Source organism: Littorina saxatilis, linkage group LG9, assembly GCF_037325665.1.
Source record: "Littorina saxatilis isolate snail1 linkage group LG9, US_GU_Lsax_2.0, whole genome shotgun sequence".
Taxonomy (NCBI): domain Eukaryota; kingdom Metazoa; phylum Mollusca; class Gastropoda; order Littorinimorpha; family Littorinidae; genus Littorina; species Littorina saxatilis.
In genome coordinates, this window is record NC_090253.1 from 24087212 (window position 1) to 24112255 (window position 25044).

The 25044-nt window shown below is 43.8% G+C and overlaps 1 protein-coding gene across 1 annotated transcript in view; it reads right to left on the reverse strand.

Moving 5' to 3' along the window:
* Positions 1-776: 776 nt before the first annotated feature.
* The window catches only part of LOC138975659 (ubiquitin carboxyl-terminal hydrolase 30-like), a 28334-nt gene continuing 4066 nt past the window's right edge, over positions 777-25044 (reverse strand). Inside the window, exons 3-9 of the mRNA XM_070348393.1 lie at positions 17976-18079; positions 17194-17292; positions 16103-16297; positions 13724-13870; positions 13123-13310; positions 12516-12699; positions 777-4984 (exon numbers count right to left, since the gene is read on the reverse strand). Of these exons, the coding sequence (XP_070204494.1) occupies positions 4757-4984; positions 12516-12699; positions 13123-13310; positions 13724-13870; positions 16103-16297; positions 17194-17292; positions 17976-18079 (1145 nt within the window). The 3' untranslated portion in view covers positions 777-4756. The remainder of the gene's footprint in view (positions 4985-12515; positions 12700-13122; positions 13311-13723; positions 13871-16102; positions 16298-17193; positions 17293-17975; positions 18080-25044) is intronic.

Consider the following 25044-nt stretch of genomic DNA (forward strand, 5'->3'; position numbering starts at 1 on the left):
TGTTCTTAGCAATATTGAGATGGAAATTCCAGATGACGTCAGAAATCTCCGTTTCTGAGGTGTCTTGGATGTGCAGAGAATGACGTCGTTCATGACGTCACAGATCTCGGTTTCTTTTCAGTGACATAAGGGATGACCTCAGAGATTACTAGAATTACACTGTTCCTAAAGAATAAAAATGGTTGAATTTCATTTTTACAGTCAATATTTGACTGTTTTGTTTGGACATTTTGGCCGGCGGGTTGACTGTAGTGTCAAATAACGCCATGTTGAACTTTTCTGTTGAGTATAAAATTCTCAAAAAATGTTTTTTTCCCCAAAGCTGTTAAATTGTTGTGTGGTACCTCTGAACTTTGACAGCAGGCGTCAGTGTAAATTGGGCTGGAGTAATAAAGAGAGGGGCCATTGTAGTCTGTGTTTCATGAAGAAATTAGATTTCATAAAAGGTACTCTCCTTCCCATGTAAACAATTCAGCTCACTATCTTAAGAAATTAGTTGAATATTGAATACATTTAAAAAAAAGAATTCCACAGGAAGTAGTCAGGATATTGATTTTTGGTATCTTTCCAAGTGGAGGGATTTTTTTTTTATCCCATATAAGCCTGGGCAGATCTTAAGATAGTGAACAGAACTCTCTGTTTTCATGGGAAGAACTGCGCCTTAAGTACATGTTAAAAAAAAACTAACTTGTCCAGCACTCACACACACACAATATCACACACACCCAATCACACACACCCAATCACACACTGAGAAACACAAACATCCAGCAAAATATTATTTAAATTTATTTTATTTCACAACATAAGCAACATGCATAAATGTTATCAACAAAGGTACTTTCTGGAACGCAAGCAAAACAAACAAAATCAACAAATAACATCGTTACCACCAAACATTTGCAAATGAACATGCCTGAGAAAAAAATGTCAAATTTCCGTATCATAACATTCACCTGCACTATAACCTTCACTGTGTAAAAAAGAGGAAAAAAAAGAATGGCGTAATACTAAAGGCATTACTAACAATCTCTGGAACAAATTTGTTAATAGGTATGAGTTTTCTAAAAGTTCCTTGGATTTTTGACGTTTTTTCTGCTGCGATGTGGAATTAGATTTGTTTTCCTTCACATTCAGTCAGTACTTGACCAAATGATTCAACAAGCATGGAGGGGACCTTTGTTTTCATTTATAAAAACACGGCAGGTCATGAAATATGAAGATTTGCTAGTCTATTATTATTCTGAACAATTAAGTTTTTAAAAGCAAAATGTAGTTTTGTGGTCAAAGAAGTTTAGTCAAGTATTCGCAACATCAAACACTGTCAAATTGCAATTTCTGACTGAACACAAACTCATAACAATAAAGCAATTTGGAATTCTTTTCAACAGGTATTGCATGCCATGCTTCTTCCATACACCTACAATAAAATGTTTACCAGAGATCATCCATACAGACAGATTAAATTTAAAGCACAATGTGGATGATCTCATGAATTTAATACTGATTGTTTTTAACTTTGAAGACGGGGACGGGATCTTCTTTTAAAGATATCCTCCTTCCAGCCTGCGTGATCACGTACCGCTTCAAACTTGTACAGACGTTCACATGGGATAAGAGCATGGTCACCGCTTCAGACCTGTACAGACGCTCACATGGGATAAGAGCATGGTCACCGCTTCAGACCTGTACAGACGTTCCCATGGCATAAGAGCATGGTCACCGCTTCAGACCTGTACAGGCTTTCCCATGGGATAAGAGCATGGTCACCGCTTCAGACCTGTACAGGCTTTCCCATGGGATAAGAGCATGGTCACCGCTTCAGACCTGTACAGGCTTTCCCATGGGATAAGAGCATGGTCACCACTTCAGACCTGTACAGGCTTTCCCATGGGATAAGAGCATGGTCACCGCTTCAGACCTGTACAGGCTTTCCCATGGGATAAGAGCATGGTCACCGCTTCAGACCTGTACAGGCTTTCCCATGGGATAAGAGCATGGTCACCGCTTCAGACCTGTACAGGCTTTCCCATGGGATAAGAGCATGGTCACCGCTTCAGACCTGTACAGGCTTTCCCATGGGATAAGAGCATGGTCACCGCTTCAGACCTGTACAGGCTTTCCCATGGGATAAGAGCATGGTCACCGCTTCAGACCTGTACAGACGTTCCCATGGGATAAGAGCATCTTTTCACTTGGACACATACCAAAAATCAACAGCCTGGCTGCATTCTGTGCAGAGTAGAACATTTGTTTCTGAATTAATTCTGCAGATGACACATGCATATTACACAGGATTAATTCAACAACAAATTCCAAATCTGTACAGTAATTGGTCAGGGTGTTGTTTTTGATTGCAAGTCCAAACTGAAGGGTAAAAGCCTGTACAAGGTGACAGTAACATTACTGTGAGCACTGGAGGGACAGAATCTTTTAACATACAAACGCGCACCCACACACAGACCCTGCAACCCCCCCCCCCCCCCCCCTCTCTCTCTCTCTTTTCCTTTCAAACTCTCATGTTCACATTAGCTTACGTTTGAAGTTGTAAACTCACGTTTATTTACATCCATGCTTACATCAGTAAAAACTGAAAGTTAGCGAGGCAACACCAAAAAGTGTCATGCAAACAATTCAAAGCTGAATATGTTTAAATGGCATAGTTTTTCCAATAAATCTTTACCAATTATTAGTAAAAGATACCAAAAAGTAAACAGTTCAGTATACAAGTGTTCAAAATTAAAGAACAATCCTAAATATACTCTGGACATGTGAGAAAATGTACAATATTGGCCTGTCATCGTATCAGCCAACATATCGCAAAATGTAGTGAAGCAAGCACAGAAAACTAACGCACACTATGTTGCCGACAGTCGCAGTAGGTTAATTAAACTAGGTGGTAACCACAGACTGAAGATGCTTATAGGCACAGTTTTCATTGCCTCAAAAACAGAATGCTACACAATGTAGACATATGGCTGTTTTTAGAACTAAATACATCACTCCAGACCGTTACCGTTCTTACAAAATGATACAATAATTTAAAAACCACCCAAGGAAGACAACAATTTGACTATTTTCCTTCCCTTACCTAAACAACATATTACCACTTCTTTTGCCCGGGACAAGTCATTCTAGAAAATATACACTGAAACAAATTCTCGTTGTTGTTTTACACAAGCCACAATTAAAATGAAGTCATGACAAGACCAAAATCATCTTTTGCCAGTGGTAGTTTCAAAGCACTGAAGAAGAAAGCGTCACTCTGTAGTGTACAGTACTGCACACAACCTCTCTCAGATGCAAGGCGTAAACACACATTCCGTCTCGTGTAAGCAGTCTATGTTCACCGCCACAGATTTGTTCTGGCTTTTGCACAGGATGAGCATATCCATCCACTTGTACACAAACCAAAAATCAACAGACTGGCGGCGTTCTGTGTATAGCGGCAATTTTGTCGAATTAATTTTGCATGTTGAAACTGGTGTCAGCTGAGACATTAATTCAACAAGAAAATCTGACTCCGCACATAAAGTAGCCACACCGTTGAATTTTGGTATTTATTTATTTATTTATATGGGAGATTTATATAGCGCTTGACGTTCTCTAAGCGCTTTACATATTAATTTCTGCCATGTGAGATGGAATTTTTTACACAATATATCATGCATTCACATCGGCCAGTAAATCTCAAGCCATTACGGCGAATATTTACTTTTCACTGCCTATTATTCCAAGTCACACGGGTATTTGGTGGACATTTTTTACCTATGCCTATACAATTTTGCCAGGAAAGACCCTTTTGTCAATCGTGGGATCTTTAACGTGCACACCCCAATGTAGTGTACACGAAGGGACCTCGGTTTTTTCGTCTCATCCGAAAGACTAGCACTTGAACCCACCACCTGGGCTAGGAAAGGGGAAAGAAAATTGCTTACGCCCCGACCCAGGGTCGAACTCGCAACCTCTCGCTTCCAAGGCAAGTGCACTTACCACTCGGCCACCCTTTTCCCTGTATGTGATCAAGTTGAAGGATGCTCTTATACCATGTAAAAGCCTGGACATATCTGTAGTAGCTGACATGAGGGGTAACATGAGCAGAAAGATTTAAGTCTGCACCAAACCACTGTCATAAAACGTGGCATAAGCTACATAGCAATACTCACTTTTACAGTGTCACAAACACAGGCGCATGCAGACACACAAAGTCACACATCAGAGGAAAGCTCTATAGTCTTGATGAAATGATGAAGCAAACACAATGCCTCTGGGTTAACATGGAGAACAAAAAATCTTGAAGTTTGAGTTGATAACAGGACTGCACTTTGCCCAGGATGTGAAGTCTCAGATTATCAGTCATTTGAGAGTCACAACAAATCTGCTTGGTTTTCACAATTCAGCTAACTCTTGGTGTATTTGCTATTCTTGTCCGATTGATTTTCTTTCTTTCAGAAAAAACGAGGGGCGGTTCTGGCACTGTTTTGTGACAGAGAACTCTTACTGAATACAGAATTTGAGATTCTCAAGATATTATTTCAACTTGTTACTGACAAAACCACTGACCATGATCTCTCATTTGACTTTTACCCGTTGTAACACACGTTCAAAAAAGTTTAACTTTTTCCTACTTGGAAAATAAATGCATTCTCAATTTTCCTCCTCCTCGATGTTTCACAAATGCAAGAAGGAGTACTATTAGCTCCCCCCCTCAAAACAAGACTAGAAGTCGTGACTCCAATGAAACTTTTGAAACTGTTCAAGCTCTTTCATAGAACAGCATGTAGGCCTGGGAGGCCAAGACGTGGGACAGAGGCACACGCTCCACCGAGCAATCCGACGCCAGCCACCATGAATCGGCCATTTGCTGTTCCTGTTCCGACTTGGCTCTGAGAGGGCCGCGTCTGTACGTGACGAAGTGACCCGACTCCACGTTGCCCAGGTGGGAAATGACCGCCGTCAGACGGTAGATGTAGTGGCCCTTTTTCTGCGATACAATAATGAAAACATGGCTTGTTATAAAGACGATAGGTATACATATAGTGGCTCGTTTTCTGCAACATAATAATGAAAACATGGCTTGTTATAAAGACGATAGGTATACATATAGTGGCCCGTTTTCTGCAACATAATAATGAAAACATGGCTTGTTATAAAGACGATAGGTATACATATAGTGGCCCGTTTTCTGCAACATAATAATGAAAACATGGCTTGTTATAAAGACGATAGGTATACATATAGTGGCCCGTTTTCTGCAACATAATAATGAAAACATGGCTTGTTATAAAGACGATAGGTATACATATAGTGGCCCGTTTTCTGTAACACAATAATGAAAACATGGCTTGTTATAAAGACGATAGGTATACATATAGTGGCCCGTTTTCTGTAACACAATAATGAAAACATGGCTTGTTATAAAGACGATAGGTATACATATAGTGGCCCGTTTTCTGCAACACAATAATGAAAACATGGCTTGTTATAAAGACGATAGGTATACATATAGTGACCCTTTTCTGCAACATAATAATGAAAACATGCCTTTTAATACTCAAAGCACCACATGCAAGCATGGAAATTTCAGCCGTTTCAATGATTGATCAAAATGTACGTAACTCGTTCAGGGAAATAGCTTTAGAGAAAAAAGGTCAACAAATTAACAGAAATTGCCCCCTTACGTAATGATACACGATACTAATACATGCACAGCCTGGTGGAGACGTTTCAAGTAATTTTTCTTCGCCCGATATGAAAAAGTCTCCGAAACAAACTTTGCTCTCAAAATTCTTTGCCGGTTCTTTGAGAGACATTCAGCAATTTCATTTTGGCAGAGAGGCTCAAGAAGAGACGTTTTTGTTTGTGAAATCAAAGTCGTTGATCATTAAGAATAGCACTCCCAAAAGCTAATCCAATGAAGTCAATCTCCTTTACAACCCATTCCTTTTCAGGCAATCCATTCAAGGAAAAATGGGTTTTAAGGAAATAGATAACGGCGGGGATCCATGTGACTGCATTGTCCCCTGGTGGGGGTCTGCTGGCAACGCCCCAAGAAGCTGAAGAATTTTGGCCTTGTGTTACACGACACTTGAGATTGCCACAAGTTCTCAAACGTCGTATAGTTGTGTTCTTTTATTCTACGTCGCCCGTCTTTGCAGCAGCAGAAAACAACTCGTCAAATTGAGTTCGAGGATTTATTTAGCATTCCATACATACAACTGCACAGCGTAGCAGAATATAAAATTTCAAAAATAAATTTTGATTTAATTAATATACTTACCAACTCACATAGATAGCATTAACTTCAGTTAAAGTGCTAGGACACTGAACTACGCTTCACCCCAAAGGGGAAGCAACCCCCTAAAAAAGAACGGCATTGACCTATAACCCAAGCTATACAAGAGTCGAGGTCATACCGTCACGTGACCTATCACGCGTGACTCGACCGCCGCCTATGTTAGAAACTCACTCCTACTGAAGTGATCTGTTCATTTTTAGGGAAACCCTAAGCAATAACTTCGTTTTGTGATAAGACATGGAAGCACTCTTACATGGCAACGTGGGGAAATAACTCTGAAACAAAAACCGTATGCCATATAAGGCATGGTCCTTGGTGATTATTTACACTACCGGTGTACTGCGCCTGCGCAGGATGTATACCGGTGAAACTCATTCCGTATTGAAACATATAACCCCTTAAAAAATTTGCGGGGCAGGCTGGGAGGGAATCCAATATGTGAGTTGGTAAGTATATTAATTAAATCAAAATTTATTTTTGAAATTTTATATTAAATTACATATTCTTACGCAACTCACATAGATAGCAGATTGCTAATTTAGGTGGTGGGCAAATGAACTCATAGTTAACATCTTGCAAGTATCTGGCCTGTAGCTACAATAGCTGGCAAACCGAAATTACTGTTCTGCCGAGCACCAGATACGTTCCCAGGAACACATAAAAAGACATCTTCTGCAGAAGATGTCTAGTAGATGTGTATTAAAACAGCGGGTACTTAAAATACCCCGCCGATAGAAAACTCATGACTACGTCCTTGAACGGTCAATAAGCTGCATTCATGACTTATGTAAGTCTCTCAGACTTGAGAACAGATAAAGAAGAGGCCTATACACTCTGACCTCTTGAGCCCGTGCTGCCTGAAAAGGGAGGACTGACTGCCCCCCCCCCCCCTTTTCCCTGCCACCACTGTAGGCATGCCTAATCAATGTGGCAGTCCATTTAGCTAAAAGTTGACTTCACTAAATCATTGCCTCTAGAAGTGTTGATGGAAATAAACAAAAGCCTTTGTTCTGGTGATCTAAACAGATCAGTTTGTTTGTTTATTTGTTGCTTAACGTCCAGCCGACTACGCAGAGCCATATCAGGACGAGGAAGGAGGGGATGAAGGGGGCCACTTGTCAAGCGAGTCAGAAATATATTTAAACTCGAAATGTACAATTGGTTAAATATGGCTCTAGCAGAGCCAAAATATTGCAAATTGGTAGAATTGTATTATCGGATCTGGTTACTCCTGTTTCTGCTTATTTGTCAGAAATTTTGAATTAAACCTAAGCGCTATAGATCAGTCTTTCTCCAAAGAGATGTCTAAAGCAAAAACCAGACAGAAAATGCACTTACTCGCACTTCTCTCAGAAGCTACTAGAGTAAGTATGACGGCTTCCCGTATTTAGAATAACAAGGCTAATTTGTCAAGGATTAAACAATCCGAACTCAAAAACTCTGAAACTGGGAGCGAATCCCAAGCCTGGACTGGAGATTTGCTTTCAGCAAACCAAAGGGAGGTTCCCTTAATCACGCTGGCTAAAAAGAACCCAAGTGAAAAAATTTTTCGACCTAGCTGTGTCAGTCCAACTGATATCGCATAAAGTCTTAATTCAGAGACGTGGGAGAAAATTCGGAAAGCCAGGATAGGTGGTTCGCCACCCGCATTGAACGGAGAGAAGTGGAGTTCTTTCCGTTAATAGTACGCCAATTGTTCCAAGCCAGTCAAAGTGACACAAAAACGAAGACGCTGAACCCCTATGAAATCTCTAGACCAAATCCAGAGTTGAGGCAGAAGACCCTGAGCGTCTCAATGATTCCCGTACAGTAGACACCCGTGTGGCTCGAGTGTAAAAGAACGGCGCCCTCTTGCCAGCCTAAAGGACTGGCAACCAAGATTGAGTGGGCCCATAATGTGCGACCAACAGGCCGCTCAAAGTAAAATTGAGAGTATTATCCGGGAACGGGGAGACGAACATTTAGCAGAAGGTGATAGTACCGAGAGGCAAAACTTCTACCAGCGGCTTCTCCAAATTCACCAGAAGGAGTAGAAGCGTGTAGCGAGATAGAGTCCAATCCAAGTGGACATTCCTGGCCGGCTGACTAGAGTCTGCCAAGACCTAGAGCCTCTCAGAAAGGTACCTCCCTGCTAATAAGATTTCGTGGTGGTAAAAGCCACATCAAAACCTCGCATGCTCGCTGTGGCAGTGATAGGGAGCGAGATGCCACCCCCTGCTTATTGAGATAAAAGACCACTGTGGTGTTGTCTGATTGAATCAACACATGTTATCCCCTGACAAGGGGAAAAAATTCCACAAGAGACAGAACTGCTTCCCTGGTGGAGAGAGAACCAACGGGAACGCCCTGTATGAGCAGTGGTGTGAGAATCCAAAGATTGGTTGTGTCTGTGAACCAGTCAAGAAAAGACACTAACATGTTCCGGCTCTTCATTTGATTGCTTAGAAAACGAAACCAGAGCCCCGAAGATCTGAATTAAATAAAAAGTAGCCACTTCCGATCTATTTTGTATATCCGAAGGTGGAAGTAACATAGGCACGATCTATATAAGTGACCCAACAGGAAGGGCCCCAGTGCCTCCCTCAATAAAGTGAGAGTCCTAATCGCCCCTCCAGCCGCTGTGGGAAAACACAGAGGCAGAGAGAAGAGTGGCCGAACGCTAATACTCCAGTTGACAAGTGCCAAGAGTATGCAAGAAAGCGTGCTATTGTTTGCCCACTGAACCCTACCGCTAAATCGCCTCGAGGAGATAAAGTGGTGGGTATTAACTTTTGGCACCGTGCCACGCCGAGAAGAAGATAATAAACCAAAGCTGAGAAAGGCCAGCTTAGCGCTTTTCTCTGATAAGAAAAGCCGAGGCCTGCCGTGGGCTTTTCCTTTTGCTGTGAGATTCTCTCTGTTAAAGAGTCCGCGTGCAAAGAGGAGGATTCGCAAAGAAAACCCTCGAGCAAGGAAGAGATTTAAGTCTCACCGACAGAACAATACTGTCGGCCGAGGCCTTTTCCCAGACGAACAGCGAAGCTAAACCCTTTGAATATGTGTGCCGACAGAACACAAAGGCATCCCGTGAGTACGAAACCGCACAAGGGAAAGAACGAATCAAAGTCTTGTACCAAGACGATAATAGAAAGAAGTGCGGCCACGATCTTCCACAGCCAGGAGATCATTGTTCTTGACAACAGACAGTTTCTCCTTGCTATGAACCTTAAGATGTATGATCGACAAGTACGGTGCAACCGGAAGCGGTTCCGTAGTACGAAGAAAAGAATAAACTAAGTTCTTAGGCTTGGTGTAACCTAGGCCTACGGATATCGCTCAGCGAGTGAAGCGTTACTTGAGCGGGTGACGCAAGCGAAAGCAACGCCGCATCGCTGCCCACAAAGGAAGTGATAGAAAAGGAGAAACATATGAGAAAACTTCCACAAGTTCAAATTCTAGAGCCAGACAAGAAAGCGTCCCTGCGTGTGTAAACCGCATGTGCGTACAACCGTGCCGCGACTGACATTTGTCCGGCTGAAACCTTAGCCAAAGAGGCCAGGAGTATGAGGACGTCTTTCACGCTAGAGTCGTTTCGAAAATCGAAAGGATTCAACGACCCCGCGACCGACCGCGAAAGAGATCGAAGAAGTGTCTCTGAAAGAGACGCAAGTTCCAACGAGTATCTTCCCGTCTCCTCCAAACCAAGTAACGCGCCTTCAGAGTAAGCACAAGTTTTGTCCAAACTATAGACATCTTCCCTGAGATTAGCCAACTCCGGAGTGACCGGAAGCGGTGCACTCGGCAAAGCGTAAGTCTCAATAAGACTGTGATGACGACGGGAGAGAGCAAACTTGCGTGAATGAAACGAAGTGCTCGCTTCCGTAACTGGTCTGAGGCAAACCATGGCTGAGCAGCATCAGGAACCTGACCGTGTGCAGCCAGTAGAGGCACAGTATCCACAGGCAAGCTATTCTCAGAACCCGAAGTTCTAGCCAGCACCTTGGAAAGTTCGTAAGCAACAGAAGGAGACTCGCTAAAACGATATCCCTGAACTTCCGTTAAAGCAGGGCGGAAATCACCCACCACTGAGGGTGGTGGTGCCGCAGAGCTTGCCATAGCTGTCACCCCTTCAGCGAAGTACTTGGCAGACACCTGAGCTGCAGTAACCATAGCTGGTTAAAGTTTGAGTGACAACTTGACATCAACTTCCTCCTCAGAAACTGAGTGAGAATCGTCGAACTCCGAATCTGCTGAGGCTGGACCGTGAAATTCGCTGTGACAAGCTGCGTCACTAAAACGATCCACCACAGGCGAGGCTGATTGCAAAACGGAAGAACCGTGCAAAGCCTGCCCGAAAGCAGCTTCCTGCCCAAAAGGAGGAAGTTGAGACATGTACACATTCACCGAGACATAAAAGTCTGCCCGTGAGTACATCTGTCTCGTTGTCCGGTGTCGACCCCCCGTGAGTTCCGCCTCTTAAAAAGAGCGATAGCCTCCGGGAGAGTCGAACTTTCACTCCCCAGCCTCAGCGGGGGAGCTACTAGTTCCGGCCCAACTTGTTGTCCGGTGTTGACCCCCCGTGAGTTCCGCCTCTTAAAAAAGAGCGATAGCCTCCGGGAAAGTCAAACTTTCACCCCCCAGCCGCGGCGGGGGGGCTACTAGTTCCGGCCCAACTGGAACACTTTCACCAGAGAACCTGGCTACCGGTGAACCTGACTAACCTGTAGAGCGTGAACGCTCCTCGTATGAAGTAAACACACTCCTCTGCGTGCACGTCAGCCGAAGAGACTGTGCATGAAGGCGGAACCTCGATGCGTGACAACAAACTGCGTCGCCCACTCCCGCCGGGAGCGAGCGCAAACTCGACGAATGGCAACATGTTATACATTTGGGTCGAAAACATCTCAAAAAAGGGAAGCAAACTATCTTTAACACAAGTAATCTCTTTCCCACTGCGTTTGCCTTGGCTGAAGTAACCTAAATTTAACCTGCTTCAGCACTGGCATGATTGGATTCATAGGGTCCAAAATTTAACAGACATTCTTTCTTTCTTCTTTATATGTTGTTTAACGTCGTTTTCAACCATACAAGGTTATTTAACAGACGCAAAAGTTAGAGAAGCTGGGTCAAGAACGGAAATGGTAGTGCCTTCGCCTTTCTCTTTATGCGAAACGTAAAAGGAGAAACCTCAGCAGCTACTGACTAGTCTGTGGTTTCTAATTCTCCTTGTCAGCCATTGCTGACAAAAACCAGTCTGAGTTATGATATTGATAAACAACAATCAGACCGAACAACGGAGAAAGAAAGAAACGCAAGCAAAAGCAAATAAATTAGAACGAGCTCACCCAAACTTGTGCATGAGAAGCAGGGACCTGTAGACGGGGTGAAACACTGTCCAGAAGACAGTAGGCTAAAAGCCTGCAGCGTAGTGTAAAAAACGTCCGAGCTACTTGGTGGCTGAAGTAGGAGTGAGTTTCTAACATAGGCGGCGGTCGAGTCACGCGTGATAGGTCACGTGACGGTATGACCTCGACTCTTGTATAGCTTGGGTTATAGGTCAATGCCGTTCTTTTTTAGGGGGTTGCTTCCCCTTTGGGGTGAAGCGTAGTTCAGTGTCCTAGCACTTTAACTGAAGTTAATGCTATCTATGTGAGTTGCGTAAGAATATGTAATTTAACTCAAAGTAGAAGCTTTTTAACATACAAATCACGCTGGCCTATATAGTAAATACTCAATCTCGAGAATATTCCAGACCGAACATGATACAACTAAAATTAGATGAATAGAACGGACTAGAATAGTGACATTCTCTGTGACGTACATCAAAAGCGCCGACGCACTTAATCCGAGCGAACGCCACGAACCCACGACTCAAAACAACGTGGTAAACAACTTGTTTTGACAGGACTAGAAAGTTCACCTGCATTCTCGTTCAAACATAAATATTGTGTTTACAATATATAATATCGGTACTTTCCCACAAAGTACAAATAAGTCAACTACATGCAACACACAAAACTGAACCAAAGTTCAGCAACGGCAGCGTTTCCTAACACCTTGTAATTATGAATTTCACTCTGGTGAAGAAAAAACCGGTGCATGTAAAGAAAGAGACTGTTTTGTCCCTCCACTGGTTTCAGGCGTTTAAAAAAAAAAAAAGGTTTTGTTTTTGTTTTTTGTGCTTTCGCGGACATCCGAAGAGATTTCATTGCCTGTTTCTACAAAATGCAAGCCTTACCTGAGATGTGACAAGACCAGAGCTGTTGTGGTTGACGTCGGGTAAGGAGGCGGGGCCATTGTGATTGACATCGGCCATGGACGAGGGTAAAAGCAGGGGAGAGGGAGGCCGAAGGAACAGACCGTTGCGGGCAACTGAGGCATCGTAGTTCAAGGCACGCAGCAAGTTCACTGCCGCACTGGACCTGAAAATGAATGGGGGGGAATTGTGTACTCGGTCTGAATGCTGAATTACACATTGATAGGCTTCCATTTGAAACTTTGAGATGATGGTCGTGGATTGACACCCGGCTAAAGCCGTACTGAAACTCGACAGAGCTTCAATTAGGCTTTGGGAGGGTGCCAATATGGATGCCTGTCAATGTTGTTACATGTATGATTAAATCTGTCATCCCTTGTTTCTGCTTTCAAGCAATGCAACAAAGCTGAAATGAGTCTGTGCTGTTCACATACTCCTTTTAGTTCACTTATCTGCAAGGGTCAAATCCCAAGAAATTAGTTTCCGTATTCATGCACATCCTATCTATATCCTGCTCAATTCTTTGACATATATTTTTCTTCTTCTTTTTGTGGGATCAATGGAAAGCAAAAAACACATGCACACCCACCTGTAAGAAGTAGCCTTCTTTCCTCCACACAGACCCTGCTTGGCCAGTATGTGACTGCCGGCCATGTTGTAGAGAAAGGGATCCATCTCCAGCGTCTCTGGGAAACTGACGTGCTCCTGTCGCTTGATCGGCATCCCATCATTGGCCATCTGCAGCCGCTGAATATGCATGCTGAGGCACTGTGGTAGCTGGGAAAAAAACCAAGAGATTGACAAAAAAAGACAGGCAACTTTGATTTTCAGAAAGGATTGATACTTCTCTGCAAGGTGCGTACATGTAACTTTCTACACCAAATATCTTTATATTCTTGAAATATTCTCTGAAGAATGAATACAATTACTGAGAATTTGCCAGCTGCACTGAAGTTACCCATTTGTGGATGAAATAAGCGCATACTTGAAATTGGACACATTCTATCTCACTGAACCATGCAAATGTTTTCTATGCACTGTGCCTGAAGTCAGCCAAATGGAATCAGAAGTCAGTGAAAAGAAATAACAAAAGCTCATGTTTTGACTGCTTGCAAGAGTCAATTGCAAGAGTTGCATCTATTGCTCATTCCACACAAAAACATCCTTTCAATAGAATCAAACCGGCTGACCTTTCCAATGGTGAGGGTGCGTTTAATGGAGCGCCGGCTGCCATCTTTGCCGGCAGAGCGTTGCTTGGCACAGTTCGGACAGTGAGCATTCTCGATCACTTCTGGACTGACGTAACTTGTTAGCAGACTCTCCAAATCCATCTCTCCCTGGTGTGTGAAAGAAGAATCATTAAGTAATTTAAGTCCGAGTACACAAAAAAAAAATTGGTGAGAACATCGTATTAAGACAAGTTATAGACGCTTTTTTCTTCATCTACTAACACTAAATAGCCAATGCTGCTCTATACCGCTACCAAACTGTGTCCCATGCCGTCTTACATCAGGCTTTTTTTTCATCCTGTTGTACCCCTAAATATTACACTGAGCAACTCTAATTGTCACACACCCCTTAATGATACTGTTTATGATATCAAGTAGTGTTGACAGTCTGGTGAGGGGGTGGGGGGGGGGGGGGGGGGGTTAGGACCTAGTTGTTAAAGCACTAGACTTGTGAAACTTAGGTCACAGGTTCAAAACAAAGCCAGGAAGGACACGAATCATCTTTATGTGATTACTCAGTCAGAGCTGGTATCTTTGCCCCAAGCTGTGTCACTGCCTTGGCACGTAAAAGACCTCAGTCATTTTTGTGTGATTACTCAGAGTCAGAGCTGGTATCTTTGCACGTAAAAGGCCTCAGTCATTCTGTTAAAAATGCAGGTGGCTGGTTATACCTAATCACACACACCTGGGTGGTGCACCTCTTGCTGCTACAGTGGTACCCCCCTTTTAAGACCTTCGTGCACGGAGCCCCTGGGGATTTTAGTCATACCTCAGGCAGCTATCCGTTAGAAGAACTACCAAGTTTCATTGACTTGCACCCAAAGAGTCAAGAACTGCGATTTTTTTACGAATTAATTTCGTACTCGGACCCGGCTGGTCTTGGCCTATTTTTGGATCTAAATTTAGATCAGGTAGATCACCACATCATGCACAAAAAGACACGTCACTAAGCAAACTATGTCAGACGTCATCATGATTTTGTGTAAAACAAAATGGAGGCCAGAATCACTCAGTTGAATCGAACTCCGACCAAACACCAACGTAATAACTAAGTTAATTTATGCACTCGCGTGAACAAGAAACTGTCGAGCTTCACAGATGTCGTCGTTGGGTAGTTTTGGGTTTGTTTTACTACCATAGGAGGATTTTTGAATTGTAAATGCACTCAGCTGCAACAAAAACGCAAAACAAAGGCTGTGAGCTGCACTGTGCCTTTAACAAGTCGCGTAAGGCGAAATTACTACATTTAGTCAAGCTGTGGAACTCACAGAATGAAACTGAACGCACTGCATTTTTTCACTATGACCGTAGTCCGCCACTAGTGCAAAAGGTAGTGAAAGTGACGAGCCTGTTTAGCGCAGTAGCGGTTGCACTGTGCTGCATAGCACGCTTTACTGTACCTCTCTTCGTTTTAACTTTCTGAGCGTGTTATTATTCCAAACATATCATATCTATATGTTTTTGGAATCAGGAACCGACAAGGAATAAGATGAAATTGTTTTTAAAACGATTTTGGAAATTTAATTTTAATCATAATTTTTATATTTTTAATTTTCAGAGCTTGTTTTTAATCCGAATATAATATATTTATATGTTTTTGGAATCAGAACATGATAAAGAATAAAATAAAAGTAATTTTGGATCATTTTATAAAAAAATAATTTTAATTACAATTTTCAGATATTTAATGACCAAAGTCATTAATTTTAAAGCCTCCATGCTGAAATGCAATACCGAAGTCCGGCCTTCGTCGAAGATTGCTTGGCCAAAATTTCAATCACTTTGATTGAAAAATGAAAGGGTGACAGTGCCGCCTCAACTTTTACAAAAAGCCGGATATGACGTCATAAAACTAAAAGACATTTATCGAAAAAAACGAAAAAAACGTCTGGGGATATCATACCCAGAAACTCTCATGTAAAATTTCATAAAGATCGGACCAGTACTTTACTCTGAATCGCTCTACACACACACACGCACAGACAGACAGACAGACAGACAGACAGACACACACACACACACACCACAACCCTCGTCTCGATTCCCCCTCTATGTTAAAACATTTAGTCAAAACTTGACTAAATATAAAAAGGAGGGAGTCTTAAAATGGAGACCCGTAAATGTACAGAGGTTAAGAACAGAACATCTAAAAATTCAAGGTCTTACAAGACAGCATGTCTTGAATTGGGGGGGTCTTAACAGGGGGGTTCCACTGTACTAACTAACTTTCCACTGGGAGCGACCTGAATTTCCTCGCAAAGGGAAAATAAAGTTATTCAATCAAATAAATGAAATGACAATGATACATCCAGTGCACACAGAAACTCAATCCAAACTCACCAACAAGGAGTACTGAGGCATGGACACAGTCAGGCAGTCAAAGACGTCGTACTTGACCGGGCAGTGGTTTTCACAGGAAATGCATGAAATCTGCGAGGCCAACAGACCATGCAGCGGTGACTCTTGTCTCCGGGGTAACACAGGTAGGTTACTGGTGATGCGAGTTCTGGCTTTCAACTGCGCGCTTCGAGACTCCTGTGGGACGGAACATCGGATAATTTTACAAGTTTTATGCAAATTAGCATATCAGACCAGGATTCTGGCCATGGCGATCTCAACAATTCATCCTAAATATTATTGACCATTTTTAACATTGACTCAATGACTGAGCGTATCGTGATCAGCACAGAAGAATGTTCAATTGGTCAGTTAAACTGTGGTCATTTCTGATCTACCACTGCCAGTGATCAGGGTGGATGAGGAAAGGGTGAACATTTCAGGCTGGTTTTTCTGAGACTGTACAGCGCTTATTTTTTGTGTCCTCCGAACTACCATACAGTTGAACTCCTCTTATTTTTTGTGTCCTCCGAACTACCATACAGTTGAACTCCTCTTATTTTTTGTGTCCTCCGAACTACCATACCGTTGAACTCCTCTTATTTTTTGTGTCCTCCGAACTACCATACAGTTGAACTCCTCTTATTTTTTGTGTCCTCCGAACTACCATACAGTTGAACTCCTCTTATTTTTTGTGTCCTCCGAACTACCATACAGTTGAACTCCTCTTTTAAGACCTCCAAATTTCTGAGAAAATCAGGTCTTAAAAAGGAAGGAGTCTTAAAATTGGGGTAAATTTACAGAAGTTATAAACAGAAAGTCTGACAAATCAAGGTAAAAAGGAGGAAGTAAGCCAAACGGGCTGTTTCACTGTATTTTTTACTGCAACAGAGAGTTAAAGTGCCACTGCACAAAAACCTGACTCTGGAAGTTGAAAATAAATCCAACATGAAACATTGGGACTAAACTATAGCCACCACCAGTCTGTTTTGTACCCCCTTACCAGTTACCTACAACCTTGCCTAAGTATCCTTACCAAATAGTCCTGAGAGAATAATTTTTGATCACTTATATTCGACCAGCGGCCTACTGACCTGCAAAGCTGTGACGTCAAACAGAGAAAGGACTTTTGGCGCAGGGCACGCTTCTTCATCCAGTGTCTCTGACAGGGCGTGCATCAGCTCATGGCAGTCCTGCAAGCACAAAACATATATAATTGAGAACAAGGTGTGTGCATGTTAGTTAGCTGTTGCTTTTGGGGTCCAGCGGACCATTTAGGCCAAATCAGGACCCCAAGGTGTGTGCTTGATGCGTGTAAGTTGTGCATTGAATTGTGTAATGCGAGTGGCTAAGGATAAAATCATAAAATGCTTTAAAATAAAAATTATATTTCTGTATAATTTGGACGTGAGTAGCCATTTTACTCTTACAATAAATGTATACATGCTTGTTCGCCTTGAACTATGTCCAAAAAAAAATCCAATAACACTGCAGAATTTACAAACTCGTGCATTTTCAAAACAATATTGTAATGACAGAATAGACTGACAGAGAGCCATGGCCAAACTGTAACACCAACTGTTTCAAGCAGACATCAAGGCTTGGACTTGGTTCATTCATTAAAAATGTGCTGTTGATAACAAAGCTACAAAATCCATCAAGGGTGCGAGATAGCTGTGTCCTCAAAAATCAAGCAGTTCTAAATCTAACTTTCCACAGGTCCAGTAAGGACCCACTGCTTGCACTGTAAAAACATAGACATCTTGATCTTTTACTGTTACAACTAAACTACTAAAACAACAACAACTGATATTTTCAGGCTTTACAACTACGAAAAGAGGTCCTCCTATCTGCCATCCATTGATCTTTGGCATACCTGCTGGCCAGGTGAGATGATCCATCCCTTCCTCTCCATGGCAGTCAGGACGTTACCAGGGCTGTACACATCAGGCTGCGGTTCCTCTGACGCATTGTTCAGAACTGCAAACATAGTCAAATACTAAGAGTAATTAAGATCTCACACCTTCCAAACAACAATTACTTGTTAAATGACTGAAGATTGCATTTGTGATGATGACTGACTGAGACTTTTTTGACACAAGTGACAGGTCTGTATGGATTAACATGGTAATTGGTATTGTTTTCATGCAGTAATCACAAGCACAATTATACCCTGCAGAGATGTTTATAGTGTTAAAAGTTCAAACTGCTGGAAACTTTTTAGGAGGACAAAAGTCAAATTTCTAGCACATCACGTGATTAATAATATAAAATTTCAAAAATAAATTTTGATTTAATTAATATACTTACCAACTCACATAGAAAGCATTAACTTCAGTTAAAGTGCTAGGACACTGAACTACGCTTCACCCCAAAGGGGAAGCAACCCCCTAAAAAAGAACGGCCCTGACCTCTAACCCAAGCTATACAAGAGTCGAGGTCATACCGTCACGTGACCTATCACGCGTGACTCAACTGCCGCCGTGTTGAAACCTCACTCCCACTGAAGTGATCTGTTCATTTTTAGGGAAACCCTAAGCAATAACTTCGTTTTGTGATAAGACATTGAAGCACTCTTGCATGGCAACATGGGGAAATAACTCTGAAACAAAAACCGTATGCCATATAAGGCATGGTCCTTAGAGGTTATTTCCACTACCGGTGTACTGCGCCTGCGCAGGATGTATACCGGTGAAACTCATCCCGTATTAAAACATATACCCCCTTCAAAAAATTTGCGGGGCAGGCTGGGAGGGAATTCAATATGTGAGTTGGTAAGTATATTAATTAAATCAAAATTTATTTTTGAAATTTTATATTAAATTACATATTCTTACGCAACTCACATAGAAAGCAGATTGCTAATTTAGGTGGTGGGCAAATGAACTCACAGTTAACATCTTGCAAGTATCTGGCCTGTAGCTACAATACCTGGCAAACCGAAATTTCTGTTCTGCCGAGCACCAGATACGTCCCCAGGAAAACATAAAAAGACATCTTCTGCAGAAGATGTCTAGTAGATGTGTGCTAAAATAGCGGGTACTTAAAATACGCATAAAATTTGTTTACCAGCAAAATAGATGGTTTCAGCAGCAAATAGGAAGGAGTGAGCAGCGAATGTGAAGCAGCAAATTGGATGAATTTAACAGCAGAATAGATTAATTGAACAGCCAAGCAGATTTCTTTAACAGTAAAAATGGGGCAGAAATAGGTCGTCCCCTCTTTCGCTTCTCTCCCAGGGGGACGGTCTTTGCCTGCGCTGGTGGTTCAGAAATGGACAACCGGATTTCCATGCCAAGTGGGTGTTTACATATGTTGGACTTCATGTAGACAGGGCAATTGCAGTCAATTCTGTTGTCCTCCACGGTCAGACTCCAAACCGAGTTCCGGCTCTCCTTGTACTGGTCAAACGATTCCCAAGAGGCTCTCTGGAACTGGTCTTGCGAATCCTGACAGCTGTCTTCAGGTCCATGTTCTGAAGCGACTCCGAGGCCACGAACACTTTCTGGTTCCTCTTGATGGACTTTGCGTTTGAAGATGCCCACTGATATGCAGCCGTCCAGCCGGGCAAGGTTCTGTCTGGTTCTTGGGCCACTGGGATATGATCAGGCTGAGCGTTTTCTCTCTCTCTGGACCAGTTCAGGACAATGTCTCTTTCAACAAGGGTTAGGAATCTGGACAAGTCAAGTCTCTCACGAAATGTGTTCTGACGTTTGATGGTCTGGTTTATTGCCTCCAGTCCATTGTTTGTGAAAGGAATTCCCGGGGCGTAGCCTTCGTACCAGGTGTCATTGCGGTCGATTCATGACCCCTTGAAGTACTCCACGAAAGACAACAATCCGTGATCGTCGGAATCTTCCCAAAATATTTATCGCAGCTAATTTGCTGTTGAAACCCATCTTTTTTGCTGCTGGTCTATCTTTTTTGCTGCTGGTCCATCTAATTTGCTGGTCCATTAAATCCCTGCCCTTAAAATACCCCGCCGATAGAAACTCATGACTACGTCCCTGAACGTTCAATGAGCTGCATTCATGACTTATGTAAGTCTCTCAGACTTGAGAACAGGTAAAGAAGAGGCCTACACTCTGACCTCTTGAGCCCGTGCTGCCTGAAAAGGGAGGACTGACTGCCCCCCCCCCCCCCTTTCCTTGCCACCACTGTAGGCATGCCTAAACAATGTGGCAGTCCATTTAGCTAAGGTTGACTTCACTAAATCATTGCCTCTAGAAGAGGCTAATTTTGTCAAGGATTAAACAATCCGAACTCAAAAACTCCAAAACTAGGAGCAAGTCCCAAGTCGGGACTGGAGATTTGCTTTCAGCCAACCAAAGGGAGGTTCCCTTTAATCACGCTGGCTACAAAGAACCCAAGTGAAAATATTTTGCGACCTAGCTGTGTCAGTGCAACTGAAATCACATAAAGTCTTAATTCAGAGACGTGGGAGAAAAATCGGAAAGCCAGGATAGGTGGTTCGCCACCCGCATTGAACGGAGAGAAGTGGAGTTCTTTCCGTTAATATACGCCATTAGTTCCAAGCCAGTCAAAGTGACACAAAACGAAGACGCTGAACCCCTATGGAATCTCTAGACCAAATCCAGAGTTGGGGCAGGAGCCCCTGAGCGTCTCAATGATTCCCTTACAGTAGACACCCGTGTGGCTCGAGTGTAAAAACGGCGCCCTCTTGCCAGCCCAAAGGACTGGCAACCAAGATTGAATGGGCCCATAATGTGCGACCAACAGGCCGCTCAAAGTAAAATTGAGAGTATTATCCGGGAACAGGGAGACGAACATTTAGCAGAAGGTGATAGTACCGAGAGGCAAAACTTCTATCAGCGGCTTCTCCAAATTCACCAGAAGGAGTAGAAGCGCGTAGTGAGATAGGGTCCAATCCGAGTGGACATTCTTGGCCGACTGACTAGAGTCTGCCAATAAATACATAGAGCCTCTCAGAAAGGTACTTCACCGCTAAAAAGATCTCGTGGTGGTAAAAACCACATCAAAACCTCGCATGCTCGCTGTGGCAGTGATAAGGGGCGAGATGCCACCCCCTGCTTATTGAGATAAAAGACCACTGTGGTGTTGTCTGATTGAATCAACACATGTTCTCCCCTGACAAGAGGAAAGAAATCCGCAAGAGACAGAACTGCTTCGCTGGTGGAGAGAGAACCAACGGGAACGCCCTGCATGAGCAGTGGTGTGAGAATCCAAAGATTGTTTGTGTCTGTGACCAGTCAAGAAAAGACACTAACATGTTCCAGCTCTTCATTTGATTGCTTAGAAAACGAAACCAGAGCCCTGAAGATCTGAATTAAATATATGCACGATCTATATAAGTGACCCAACAGGAAGGGCCCCAGTGCCTCCCTCAATAAAGTGGAAGTTCTAATCGCCCCTCCAGCCGCTGTGGGAAAACACAGAGGCAGAGAGAAGAGTGGAGCCGAACGCTAAGACTCCAGTTGACAAGTGCCAAGAGTATGCATGAAAGCATGCTATTGTTTGCCCACTGAACCCTACCGCTAAATCGCCTCGAGGAGATAAAGTGGTTGGCGGGTATTTGGCAACGTGCCATGCCGAGAAGAAGATAAAAAACCCAAGCTGAGAACGGCCAGCTTAGCGCTTTTCTCTGATAAGAGAAGCCGAGGCCTGCCGTGGGCTTTTCCTTTTGCTGTGAGATTCTCTCTGTTAGAGAAGAGTCCGTGTGCAAATAAGAGGATTCGCAAAGAAGACCCTCGAGCAAGGAAGAGATTTAAGTCTCACCGACAGAACAATACTGTCGGCCGAGGCCTTTTCCCAGACGAACAGCAAAGCTAAACCCTTTGTATATGTGTCCCGACAGAACACAAAGGCATCCCGTGAGTACAAAACCGCACAAGGGAAAGAACGAATCAAAGTCTTGTACCAAGACGCGGATAATGGAAAGAAGAGCGGCCACAATCTTCCACAGCCAGGAGATCATTGTTCTTGAAAACAGACAGTTTCTCCTTGCTATGAACGTTAAGATGTAAGATCGACAAGTCCGGTGCAACCGGAAGCGGTTCCGAAGTACGAAGAAAAGAATAAACTAAGTTCTTAGGCTTGGTGTAACCTAGGACTACGGATATCGCTCAGCGAGTGAAGCGTTACTTGCGCGGGTGACGCAAGCGAAAGCAACGCCGCATCGCTGCCCACAAAGGAAGTGGTGGAAAAGGAGAATCATATGAGAAAACTTCCCCAAGTTAAAATTCTAGAGCCAGACAAGAAAGCGTCCCTGCGTGTGTAAACCGCAAGTGCGTACAACCGTGCCACGACTGACATTTGTTCGGCTGAAACCTTAGCCAAAGAGGCCAGGAGTATGGGGACGTCTTTCACGCTAGAGTCGTTTCGAACTACGAAAGGATCCGACGACACCGCGATCGACCGCGAAAGAGATCGAAGAAGTGTCTCTGAAAGAGACGCAAGTTCCAACGAGTATCTTCCCGTCTCATCCAAACCAAGTAATGCGCCTTCAGAGTAAGCACAATGTTTGTCCAAACGATAGACATCCTCTCTGAGATTAGCCGACTCCGGAGTGACCGGAAGCGGTGCACTCGGCAAAGCGTAAGTCTCAATAAGACTGTGATGACGACGGGAGAGAGCAAACTTGCGTGAATGAAACGAAGTGCTCGACTTCCGTAACTGGTCTGAGGCAAGCCATGGCTGAGCAGCATCAGGAGCCTGACCGTGTGCAGCCAGTAAAGGCACAGTATCCACAGGCAAGCTATTCTCAGAACCCGAAGTTCTAGCCAGCACCCTGGAAAGTTCGTAAGCAACAGAAGGAGACTCGCTAAAACGATATCCCTAAACTTCCATTAAAGCAGGGCGGAAATCACCCACCACTGAGGGTGGTGGTGCCGCAGAGCTTGTCATAGCTGTCACCCCTTCAGCGAAGTACTTGGCAGACACCTGAGCTGCAGTAACCATAGCTGGTTTAAGTCTGAGTGACAACTTGACATCAACTTCCTCCTCAGAAACTGAGTGAGAATCGTCGAACTCCGAATCTGCTGTGGCCGGACCGTGAAAGTCACTGTGGCTAGCTGCGTCACTAAAACGATCCACCACAGGCGAGGCTGATTGCAAAACGGAAGGACCGTGCAAAGCCTGCCCGAAAGCAGCTTCCTGCCCAGAGGGAGGAAGTTGAGACTTGTTTACATTCACCGGAGACATACCAGTCTGCCTGTGAGTACAACTGTCTCGTTGTCCGGTGTCGACCCCCCGTGAGTTCCGCTTGCTAAGAGCGATAGCCTCTGGGAAAGTCGAACTTTCACCCCCCGGCCGTGGCGGGGGGGCTACTAGTTCCGGCCCAACTTGTTGTCCGGTGTCGACCCCCCGAGTTCCGCTTGCTAAGAGCGATAGCCTCCGGGGAGTCGTACTTTCACCCCCCGGCCGTGGCGGGGGGGCTACTAGTTCCGGCCCAACTTGTTGTCCGGTGTCGACCCCCCGAGTTCCGCTTGCTAAGAGCGATAGCCTCCGGGGAGTCGTACTTTCACCCCCCGGCCGTGGCGGGGGGGCTACTAGTTCCGGCCCAACTTGAACACTTTCACCAGAGAACCTGGCTACCGGTGAACTTGACTAACCTGTAGAGCGTGAAAGCTCCTCGTATGAAGTAAACACACTCCTCTGCGTGCACGTCAGCCGAAGTGACTGTGCATGAAGGCGGAACCTCGATGCGTGACAACAAGCCGCGTCGCCCACTCCCGCCGGGAGCGAGCACAAAATCGACGAATGGCAACATGTTATACATTTGGGTCGAAAACATCTCAAAAAAGGGAAGAAAAACCATCTTTAACACAAGTATTCTTTCCCACTGTGTTTGCCTTGGCTGAAGTAACCTAAATTTAACCTGCTTCAGCACCGGCATGATTGGACTCATAGAGTCCGAAAATTAACGGACATTCTTTCTTTCTTCTTTATATTGTGTTTAAATCCATATGTACTCGATGACTATACACGCTAATTGCTTTACCCACAGCTGGAGACATGCTAAATTAAGTTCCCTGCAAGATATTGTGGTCTAGGGCCTCTTAAAAGTTGAGATATTTGAATTCTTATTTTGATCTAGATCGTCCTATTTATCTAGATTTGCCAACAGAGGTAGCGTTGACGCAAGGGAAACCCTCCGCGTCTTTGTTGACATCCTCACCTTACAGAGGCTAGAACAAGCTGTAATACATGTATATGGTCCGCGCATGGCGACATATCGTCATTACATGGTCTTATGGTGCGTTTGACATCGATATGGGCAAACTACACTTTGTAAACACGGGAGCGCGTACATATGCCTTTAACGTCGTTTTCAACCATTCAAGGTTATTTAACAGACGTAGTAGTAAGAGAAGCTGGGTCAAGAACAGAAATGGTAGTGCCTTTGCCTTTCTCTTTATGCGAAACTTAATAGTAGAAACCTCAGCAGCTACTGACTAGTCTGTGGTTTCTATTTCTCCTTGTCAGCCATTGCTGACAAAAAAACCAGTCTGAGTTATGATATTGATAAACAACAACCAGACCGAACAACGGAGAAAGAAACCAACGCAAGCAAAAGCAAACAAATTAGAACGAGCTCACCCAAACTTGTGCATGAGAAGCAGGGACCTGTAGACGGGGTGAAACACTGTCCAGAAGACAGTAGGCTAAAAGCCTGCAGCGTAGTGTAAAAAGCGTCCGAGCTATCTGGTGGCTGAAGTGGGAGTGAGGTTTCAACACGGCGGCAGTTGAGTCACGCGTGATAGGTCACGTGACGGTATGACCTCGACTCTTGTATAGCTTGGGTTAGAGGTCAGGGCCGTTCTTTTTTAGGGGGTTGCTTCCCCTTTGGGGTGAAGCGTAGTTCAGTGTCCTAGCACTTTAACTGAAGTTAATGCTTTCTATGTGAGTTGCGTAAGAATATGTAATTTAATGTCATTTTTCAGCTTAGGCACTTGACAGCCCAC